Genomic DNA, 10,992 nt, shown 5'->3' with positions numbered 1-10,992 from the left:
TGTCAGATATAGTAGATACTGACCTTGGAGTAATGTGATACAATGTGTAAAAAGTGCAAAACAAAAAAGAAACGCATGTATATAACATGCACCTTAGTGTAAATGTAATTGCTACAAAATATCCATAATGAAAAATCAAATGCACTAAATATTAACCCTGAATCAATGTGATGCAATGTGCAAACAATACCAACAAGAAAAACGCATGTGTGTAACTTGCACTCCAGTGAAAATAGTAAATGGTTAAAAAATGTCCATGATCCTGGATCTTCAATAGTCTAGTCTTTTTACACATTGTATCACATTACTCCAAGGTCAGTATCTACTATATCTGACACTTTGCGGTCTCATTCACACAGCGCAGCTTTTACCATTAATTTCATCTTTTAATAAATTGATACCAAAAACTCAAACGGAATAGGATCGGCCGAAGCTACAGCCAGATCCTTCGGCAGCTTTGTGAATAGACCCCTTAGTTTATGCTTCATTCCTAAATACTGTCTCTATATATTTCTGTCCCTAAACTGTCTCTAAATTCTCTCTAAACTGTTGCATGATTGCTGAGAACCTCCTGGAACACAGCTGAATAGCCTGAGGAGCTCAGCTGACTTACGGGTATGAGTCATCTTTGCAATAGTTGGACAGCTCAGAATTTATTTAATGATCAACAGGTATTATTTTGCACTTAATGAACAGATAACAAAATGTTGTGACAGGGTGGAAGGAATTTTGAATGGACAACTTTACCAAGTAAGGTTTTCTTTTGATTTAAAAAGAATCCTATGATTTACTTAATTGAGGTATATTCTACCTAGTGGTCTTCAGGGTGTCTGTGAAACAGAAAGGCGAGCACCAGTAAATGAATCCCTGCATTAAGAAGGAAAATATGGGCTCATACCAGTGTTGTAACACTTTGCAATGTATAGAGTTTTAAGCAGATGAATCTGTAAGGTTGATATAAGAAAAATTATACACTAGAGACCCATAAGTAATGGTATCAGTAGCTCTGGCTCCCCCTACCTCTATCCTTTGGCCTGTGCTATTCTGCAGCTATGAAAGTCACCCATGGACCTAAAAAAACAGTAGCTCGAATAATTATGTGTGGTCATTCTCATTCTAAGCTGGATGAAGGTGAGCAACACAGAAAGTTGCAGAGATAGAGGCTCATATTTGTATAATGAAAACTATCATAACTTGTAATAACTACATACAGATACAAAATAATATATATAGTATCCTAAATATTTACCAAATACTTTTGCTCACAGTCTCAAACTTTGGGTCATAGCTATTATTTGAGACAGCAAAATCTTTTCTCTGAGTATTAAGTCCTTTGAGGATGCACTAGCCTCCCCATGGGCATCTGAGTCTAAAATGTTGTCTTTGTTGTGCAGAATCTTCAAATTAAGTGCTTACCTGGAGCAGCAAGTGATATTTCAAAACCCTTTGCATAGGAACAACAAGAAGATCACGCAGTGTGAATTTCCCATTATTTGCTCTCTTTGAACATTCCTGTTTAGAAGAACAAATGTTATCATTAAATCGTTGCAGTCTCTGCTTTCAATGACACATTACAGAATTTTTAGAAAACCAGATGCAGGGTCCTCAAAATGTCATCTAAATGTAAGTAAAAATAGGATTTTTGTACTCACTTTAAAATCCTTTTCTCAGGGTCCATTGTGTGACAAAGCTTAATAATAAGAAACCTACGGTTTTACTGCCACCTACAGGAGAAATGGACAGCAGACACATAGAAAATGAAAGGCCTGTCCCTTTAAGGCTATAACCCTTCCCACCTCGTACCTGCTCACTTGTAGCAAGCAGTTCAAAGAGAGAACAATAACATATGACAGGAGGGAGCTGACAATGAACTGGGAAAACTGCGCTCGTTGGCTGACTGAAGAGATTTACAGGATATCAGTATCTTGCCTGAGTCTACCAGTCACTGTTGATAGAAGAAAATCTTCCAAAGGAACAGAAAAAGAGCAGAGCTGATGAAAACGCATCCACTCTCCTAAGGATACAAAGTGAAGCTGGGTAGATGTGAGGGAAATTAGAGCTTTAAAGGGCAAGCCTTCCGTTTTCTATTTGCCTAGTGACCATTTCATCTGTAGGAGTCAGAATAACTCTAGGTTCCTTGCTATCAAGCTGTGTCCCTTAATGGACGCTAGAGAAATAACATTTTAAGCTTTGCAAAAAAACAAGCACATCTGAAAATTGACACCTTTAAATGGTTTCCTTTTACATTAATCACATCGGCAGGAATAAATATTCATAATGGGGTGTGCTGTCATATCTCTGTGCTGCAAGCTTAGTTGTGCAGAAAAACTGAATAGAATACTCTCGGCAAAAGAATACAATTAGAAATTAAGAACACAAGTCATATTCAATTCATTTTCTTGTACTATAAAACAATAATGGCCACTTGTGGAAACATCTATAAAATAATCCTAAAAGAGAATAATGTTTATTTGATTTCTAATAATGAAATAGATTCATTTTTAAATGTTGTTTTTAAAACTTTGTGACTATATAGCCTGAAGTACTGAAAATCCCACATGAAGTCATGGTGACAGAACCTGTGCCATGAGATGGTCCCACAGTGAAGGGCAGAGCTATACAGAAGCACACTGTTGCTGTCTTTGCAGCTGGTGGAGTGCTGCAGGGAAGATGGATGCTTGCCAGGGGATGGTGCTTCTATTAGCTGACACACAGAGCACTACTTCTTCTCTAAAGGAGTTCAGCACAGGACAGAAACTGGAGTTATGTCAGCAAAAGCTAAAAACCCCAAGGCAATGATTTTGGAACTTAAAAATCTCAGTCCTAACATGAATCAAATTTAGAATATTATTGATATTATTGTCACTATATCACTGATTTGAACTGGCAGAATAACGGGACTTGTATGGATAATTAGATGTCTGTAGCGCACCCCTAACAGGTTTTCAAACCTCATCTGATCTGCCCAGATTTCCAGATGACGTTTTGTAATTTCAATATTATTTATAGAAGATAACATTTAAGGTGGAACTACAGTATAGGCAAAAATGTACATATACAATGCAGTCTGTCACTAGCATCAACAAAGCAGTTGCTTTTTAAATGAATCTCCGCTGTACCATATTTTGCACCATCTACTCATCCTAAAAGTAGATCTAATATTTTGTCATTTCCATTAACAGAGTGTTAACACTGTTAGTTCTGCAGTGAGATCACACACCAGCATTGTCGCTCTGTGGACAGGGTCGTCTTAGATAGAAATTTAGTTTAACTAATCCATAGAGTGAAACTCAGCGCAGACTATGCACAATAAAGTATTTACATATTCTGAAAAAAAAACAGTAAAATCACTTTAACACAAGTGCTCATTTAACTCTGTAGCTATAGGCATTGTGGGGAAATTAATTTTCAAAGTTCACAACAGAGGCAAAAAAATGTCAGCTTTTTTTCTATTAGAGCAGATCTTAGCAGCCTGACAACCTTCCAATGCAAACACACAGCAGGTGTTAGAAACCCACTTTAGAGTTTTTGTTTGATCTTTGAGGATTTTTAAGAGTGAATTAGTTCACAGTACAAATGGCCAGAGAGGTGAGTGGGGCATGTTGTAAAGCTCTTAACTGCATGTTAAGATTATGTGAATAGTTTAATGACCATAGTCAGGTGCACTTTATTCAAGCAACATGCATCTTAAGTATAACTTCAGCTAACACTTTTTAAGCAGTTACAGCAGTTTTTTTGTTTTCTTCTGAAAAAAAACTTTAAACCTATGAATAAATGCTGACCATGGTAAGCACCTCTTTCGGTGTTAGATGGCTAGTCCTAACCTCTGTAACTGTCACTTTTAAATGTTAATATTTAAATGCAGACCAAGCTGGACAACTTGATCTGCGTTCAAATGTTAAGAAAACAACAAAAAAAGGGTTGTGAAATAAACAAGGGAAATCTTTATATGACATATATCATTACAGGTATTAAAACATTTAGAATACAATATGTTTCGCTAAAGTAGTTCTGTAAAGTGTATGTACAGCCAAAACTGTGGGTTGTTTTTTTAGTTTTGGATAGGAAAGGGTAAAACCCTCATCAGGTCCTACTGTAAAATGTAAGATTTCAACTTCCCCAAGCTATCCTAAACTAAAAAAGTTTTGCTGTTATATACACTTGCCTGTAGTAACAATTGGCTGAAGTCCCACATAGCCCTGCATGGAAGACACCCAGCAAGCTTAAACTGTGGTGTCAAACTATTGGTGTTCTAAGGTTTGGTGATGCTTAAAACACCCATGACAGAGGGTAAAGGTTGATTCAAGTAAAATGTGGCTGCATACCTCCAGTTTTAATTTGACGTCTTCTCTGGTTTTACAGATATTATCCAGAATAGATATGGCTATCTCCACCTGGCTACAGTACCCTCCATAAATGAGAAGTCTGACGAAGATAGAAAAAAAAATGTTAGCTGTGCACAGTGCTTTTTAATGTTACATTTATAGAAAACGAAAGGGGACCATACGCAGACAGATATTCCATGAATCATGATAAAGAACTGTCTGAACTTGTGGCAATCATCTAACAACAACGCTGCTGAGAACATTGGTTCTCCCCAGATAACAGTGGAGATAATCTGCAAATTTAATGCTGCCAATCTCTAGTTAACCATCCAAAACACTAATCCTGATTACACTTATTCAGGAAACTTACAGACTTTTTATGAAATATTGCGTCAATGTGTCTCAGCAGTTTCTTATTCCATCAATGTTCTGTAATAATAATACATTACAGTCATTTGTTTTTTCCTTCTGTGATCTACCATATATCTTCCATTTAAAAAAAAGTAATGCTGCACTTCCTGGCATACAAAACACAGTTTTTATTCATTTTGGTCCCCACAACAAAACCTTAATGGCTGTTACATAACGTTGCTCCCAAAAGCATACGCTATAGATACCATGGGGGTTATTCACAAAAGAGCCAAAGTATCCAGGAGTAGCTTTAGCTGCTCCTATGGCTCTATTCGGCCGCCGGAGCCCTTTCGAACCGAAGGGCTGTTGTATGGGCTATTCACAATAGCCCGTACAGATGACGAAGGCAGCCGAGCAGCTCGGCCGAAGTGACAGCCAAACCGGGGAGAACTGCTTGCCGAAGGCCGGCCATTCCCCCGCAAATGACAGCTGGGCATAGCCAGTCACCAGACTTCAATGCTATAGAAAATGTATGGAGAGAGCTGAAACTTCGAGTTACCAAGCGACAGCCAGGAAACCTTAAGGATTTAAAAAAGATCTGTCAAGAAGAGTGGACCAAAATCCCTCCTGAGATGTGTGCAAACCTGGCAACCAACTACAAGAAACGTTTTACCTCTGTGCTTGCCAACAAGGGTTTCTCCACCAAGTACTAAAGTCATGTTATGCAGGGGATCAAATAATTATTTTCCTCGCTGTATATATTATATAAAATATATGTAAACATTTAATTGCTTTATAGTGACACTAAACTCAGGCGTTAAATCTTGCATTCAAGTACCTTAACTACCAACAAAAATTTAACCATTCAGTTATTCAGTTAATGGTTTTATGAAAGATCTTAGGTTATCAGAACTGCCTAACTCATTTGCATTCACAATGTCCTGAATGCCTTTAACCACACATACTTTCATAGCACTTTGAAGTTCGTTGCAGAAAAAGAAGCCCAAACACCAAGGGCATTCAAAGAGTGACGTGATAAGATGGCTAGAAAGCAGTAGAACAAACAGAAAACAGTAGAATTAAGGCACAGTATAGGTTCATATTCCCTTTGGACTGGTGTGACCTCTATTGCTGCTGATGCTGAAATGATTGCAGATGATTAAATATTACCTCTCTTTATATGCCAGGAAGACCAAGTAGAGGTTTTGGCTATTCTTATGTGTAATTGAGTCACTGACTTCAAGCATGAGGCTTCTGTGCACTTTCACCAATTCCTGCACACCAAAAAGAGAAATATGTGAGCACAATCAGCGGCTTGAAGGGAATAAAAACAATCAAACTAGCTAAAAAAGCACAAACAACACTTTGCATTAAGGGCTACCTATAAAAGACGCATCCCACCTAACTCTGGTAGGCCAGTTATTTGTGAATTCCGGTGCACTGAATCACCCTTGGTTTCTTATCCAAACCAGTGACTGAAGTAGTGAAGTCACCTTTTTAGAGTTCACAACACTAACCCTACAGCTATGAAGTCTTATCATGCTTGTTGAAAGTCTTGAACGTACAGTAAATAAAACATGCAACAGACTGGACCTGATTTACTGAAGCATATGTGCATATGCCAGCACCTGGATAGTGCATACACAACCCAGCTGTAGCCTTGCAATATTTACTATGCATGCAAGATGTGTGTGAATAAGCACACAAAGCCTACAGTATGCACATAGTAAATTGACTAAGTGTGTTTTGCTTTGGAATGTACATTCTAGTGTCAGAACGTAGATATGCATAGTACTCACTGCAAGAGTGTGTGTACATAATTCCATATGCTGCTACTTGGAATGGAGGTTCCAAAGATAAATACAATACTTATTGAAGACATCATACGTATACAACATCATTGTATGGTTTGTCAAAATCTTGTTCACTATGTATATCTCTGCACTAACATAATACCACAATGCGTTTAATAGCAATTCATGCGTTTGTTCCCCTATGATGGCAACAGTAGGTTAGAGGATCTGAGAAGTTAGAAGCAGAGACAAGAAATCAATGGGTGGCTTATCCTGACAAACTAAGATTTCACTCTTAGATGCAATGATCATGTATTCAATCTGTAAATATCCTTCGTAAAATTTAAAATATGATTAAGAATATGAACATGAAATGAATATTGATCATGCCATTGCTAACTAAGTCTTGTATCCCCATAGTGGGGAAAATAGATGAGCACATGTCCAGACTCTAGAACACTGTATAGTGTGGCACAGCTATATCCAATTCTGCATACCTGGCTTTATATTATAAAAACGTTATAATATAAAGCCAGGTATGCAGAATTGGTTATAGCTCTGCCACACTATACAATAATACACTGTTCTGGAGTCTGGGCATGTGCTCATCTATTTTCCCCACTATGGGGATACAAGCCTTAGTTAGCAATGGCATGATCTAAATATTCAGTTCATTTCATTATTCAATGTCTTTTTTTTATATTATCAATTTTATAACTGGTGAGGAAGCCTGTCAATCATCCAATCGGCCAATCAGCGTGAGAAGAGGTCCAGAATGGAGCAGATGACTGAGGACTTGGAGGCGGAGTTTACTTTCGTCCATTCGCCCGTGGAGGAGGAGTTTGCGGCCATCTTGTTTCATTGAAGACGCTATGGAGGTCCTGTGTGCGGCGGTTTCGGGTCCTTGAAGATGGCGGACGCGGCACAGGTACTCGTTTTTTGTATCGGAGTATTTGCACGAGTACGAGTATTTCCCTGCCCGGCTCTTAGCAACCTGGGAAGCTCTGGCCGGAAAGTAGGCAGCAGGCACAAGCTCTGCCTGCCACCCTCCTCCATGACCGAGAGAGATTCTGCCGGAGGAAACACCCACAGGCTGCCTCACCATAAGGAAGACCCTGTCTGTAGGTATGTATTCCAGTGATTGCCAACTTAGAAGGTATAAGGGGCCTTAACTGCAGCCCCTAAAGGCACCAAAGGGCTGCACATAATGTTTAGTATTCAGTAATGCTACAAAAGATGGTTAGAGACTGCACACATACTAAAATATATGTTCAGAATCTGCAGACATGCTATGGGTGTTGCTGGAGACTCTGACACCATCTGCAGGAGACAGAGACTCTTGAGACTGCTACAGTTCATTGCCATTATGACCCTCTGCAACTTAGTGCTTCTATATTCACCACTAGCCTCTGCAAAGGGCTGCATGTGGCTCTAGGGCTACAGATTGGCACCAGGGATGTATACTGTTGTATGAGTTTCCTGTGCAAACAGTACAGCTCTAGCTGCAGCTAGTTATCTCTGTTACAGGGTAAGTACTGCTGTGGGGCATACAGCAGACGTATATGAGGACAGTGTCAGATAATTTTAGTTCTTTATAAAATACATATAATGGTGTTTTGATAAATATGTAACTGAATTAAATGGTATTTTATATTAGCCAGTAGGAGTTGTTAAAATTGTCACTGTTATTTAGATATTTAATCTTTAGAATCACACAGTGCTGGAGTGCTTTTCTATATTTCCTCTTCTCCTCGTCTAAGCCACTTACAGGGATATTAATAAATATTTTTTGCAGGTCTGTTGCAGGCAAGAATTTTTTCAACGGCTCCATGAAGAACTGCAAAAGAAAAGACAGATAATGAATGTGAGATTAAAGTGATGTAAAAAAATAATTCACTGTGATGAACACCAACAACTAATTACCCAGAAGGTGAGAAGTTATTTTTGGTAGTGAACATTTTGCTGCTATCTCACCACTAATTTCCTGACATTCTACTTACAGGGGGTCTCTATCAATGTTTTAAGAGTAGTTACGCATTAAGGATTTCTAGTCAAAGAGCTTGGTCCAGTATGTTTAATTGGTAAAAAGTAATAAGTCTGCTTTTACCAAACATTTGCAAGCTTGTAGTCTTTTACAACCTAATTTATTAGCCCAAAGCCCATTGTACAAGCTTCTGGTAATAGGGGTTAAGAAAAAAAGAAAAAAAAAAACTCACAATAGCTTTGGTTCACTCTGCTTAAAAAGGTATAAGAAGAGTAAGGATGGGCATTGGAGCCCCCCAATACTTTGACTTATTATGTGATGATTTTGATATTTTCTGCAAAGATATTACATTACAACTGTCATTTTAATATCAAACAATGGAATAAGCCTAGCGGCATATGTGCATGCCCATAGCTATGGAGGTCACACACTGATTTTATGCAGTGCTATGTAGTGTGGATATTTGTACACTGTTGCTCTTTCATAAAATATATAAATCCTCGAGGTGTAAAATATATCAACAAATAATGATGGACCACTGGTAAAGCCGTGAACCACAAACTAGTAGTATCTTCTAATTTGTTTGCCGCGGTGTGAATGTGATGGCACCTACAGTTTTAACTTGCAAATATTTTCACCTGATTAGCCAAGATAGATTGATTCATTTTGACCACTTTATACCCACCTTTTCTATAGACTCCAAGGTCTCTGAATATTTCTCCTCTGTCTGCTTTATTTCTAAAAGGCAGCAGCTTCGGATGTCACTCTCTGTAGTCCTCTATGATCATTCAAACAAAAGTTTATTCAGAAGATCTAGTAAAAATGACTTTACATATCCATATCTCTCAACAGTCACAAGGTCACTAGAAAGGTGGTGGCGAGATTTTACAAATATACATAACATGATATATTCTGGTTGGCTTGGGTGCACTGGCCTGGACCAGTAGGTTAACAGGTTTTAGTTTGGGGATATTCAACAGTGCAAACAGCAGTGTGGAGATATTTGACTATAATTATTGCACAATATTTTATATTACCATAGGACATCTGTATTGATACACTAATACAAGTTGCCTTACATTGGGCACTGCAACTTCAACCTTCATGAGATCTTCATAAACCTCATCTCCTTCATCCTCTCTGTATACACAGTCATAATACAATTCATCATCTTCCTCCATCCCTGATTCACTGTAAGAGGAAAGCAAGTCATGAATTCATACTTGTTAGACACACGCAAAGGTCCAAATATGATGTTCCAGTATAGAACGTATACTGTTGTAGTGCGTCAGTGTGAAAAGGCGTACAGCCATGACTGACTCAGAATATTGACAATATCACTTACAGGCTTAGTGCTGCAACCTGGCTAAACAGTGTACAAATTACCATAAACATGGTGGGTCTTTTCATCATGACACTTCTTACTGAGTGCACACAGTCCAAACAAATTAAACTGTATGGAAACTCATGGTTGAGCTCTCCTTAACATTTCTATTATTATATTTAGGGGTCTCTATATTTGTGATCTCTATGGGAAATACACCTGTTAGAACAGCTTTGCTGAATGCTAAAAACATCAGTCTTTAGCAAAAGGTCCTGTCCTATACTGTAGCACTAAAGTACAATAGTGAATATGATGGCACAGGAAGGGATTGTCAGAATGTTTACTCTGATAAAAGTAATGTCCAATTCTTTTATTCTCAATAGTTCTGACAGGATGCTGCTTTTGTTAATGAGGGAGCAGAAGAAGCCAGTGAGATAGTATATAATGACATATGGTAGGGCAGGGGTAGACAAATTAATATGGAAATTAGGAGCTGGTCTGTCCAATCCAGGAGCCAGTGGGATGTTTTTAGGAGCCAGCTCCATTAACAACAACTAGAGGAAACCTCAGAAGTTAGGCAGCAGCTGTAATTTTTAAGGAGCATTGGCGACCTGGCTTTTGGGATTTATCCATCCCTGTGTAGGGAATAGTGGAAAATTAACAGGGTTATTCACAAAACGGTGAAGAGTTTGGAGAAGGCAGGAGAAGTAAACAATCTAGGCCAAAATAGTTGATTTGGAAAAATTCTCCAATTCAGCTCACTTTCCAGTTCAGCTATGTTGTCCTAGATTATTCACCTTTCCTGCCTTTTCCAAACTCTTCACCGTTTTGTGAATAACCCCCTAAACTTTCTTGTGTGCAAAATGTTCAGTATGTGTACTATGCATATCTGCAGACATGGAATTTGGGCAGGCGGCACCGTGTCAGAAAAAACAGACAGCCATAGAGAAATAATGGCAGATATCAAAGGGGGGGTTCCTACTTCTTTGCATAAATCCCTGATGCAGTCATCCCTAACTGACCTGAACTATTGTATCCTCTGCCAGCAGCATTTTCAGGGTAGTGAGAAGACATTGACAAGCCAGATCTGAGCTGTGTTCTTCACATTTTTATGATCACATCAGTTATGCTAAATTAAATTATTTAATGAACATGTTATAATTAAAAATATGTTTGAATGGATACAAAGGTTATACAAAGGCCCCGGGTTTATTT

The 10,992-nt window shown here is 38.3% G+C and overlaps 1 protein-coding gene across 1 annotated transcript in view; it reads right to left on the bottom strand.

Moving 5' to 3' along the window:
* Nucleotides 1–10,992, bottom strand: part of VAV3 (vav guanine nucleotide exchange factor 3) — a 194,169-nt gene that overhangs the window by 92,774 nt on the left and 90,403 nt on the right. The window contains exons 5-10 of the mRNA XM_018562738.1: nt 9,533–9,644; nt 9,139–9,231; nt 8,238–8,306; nt 5,847–5,950; nt 4,326–4,425; nt 1,417–1,512 (exon numbers count right to left, since the gene is read on the bottom strand). Of these exons, the coding sequence (XP_018418240.1) occupies nt 1,417–1,512; nt 4,326–4,425; nt 5,847–5,950; nt 8,238–8,306; nt 9,139–9,231; nt 9,533–9,644 (574 nt within the window). The remainder of the gene's footprint in view (nt 1–1,416; nt 1,513–4,325; nt 4,426–5,846; nt 5,951–8,237; nt 8,307–9,138; nt 9,232–9,532; nt 9,645–10,992) is intronic.

The sequence above is a fragment of the Nanorana parkeri genome, unplaced genomic scaffold, assembly GCF_000935625.1.
Source record: "Nanorana parkeri isolate BGI_ZX_2015 unplaced genomic scaffold, ASM93562v1 scaffold595, whole genome shotgun sequence".
NCBI classification, from domain to species: Eukaryota; Metazoa; Chordata; class Amphibia; order Anura; family Dicroglossidae; genus Nanorana; species Nanorana parkeri.
Note: the sequence above shows the minus strand (reverse complement) of the source record. Positions and strands in the feature narration are given on the sequence as shown.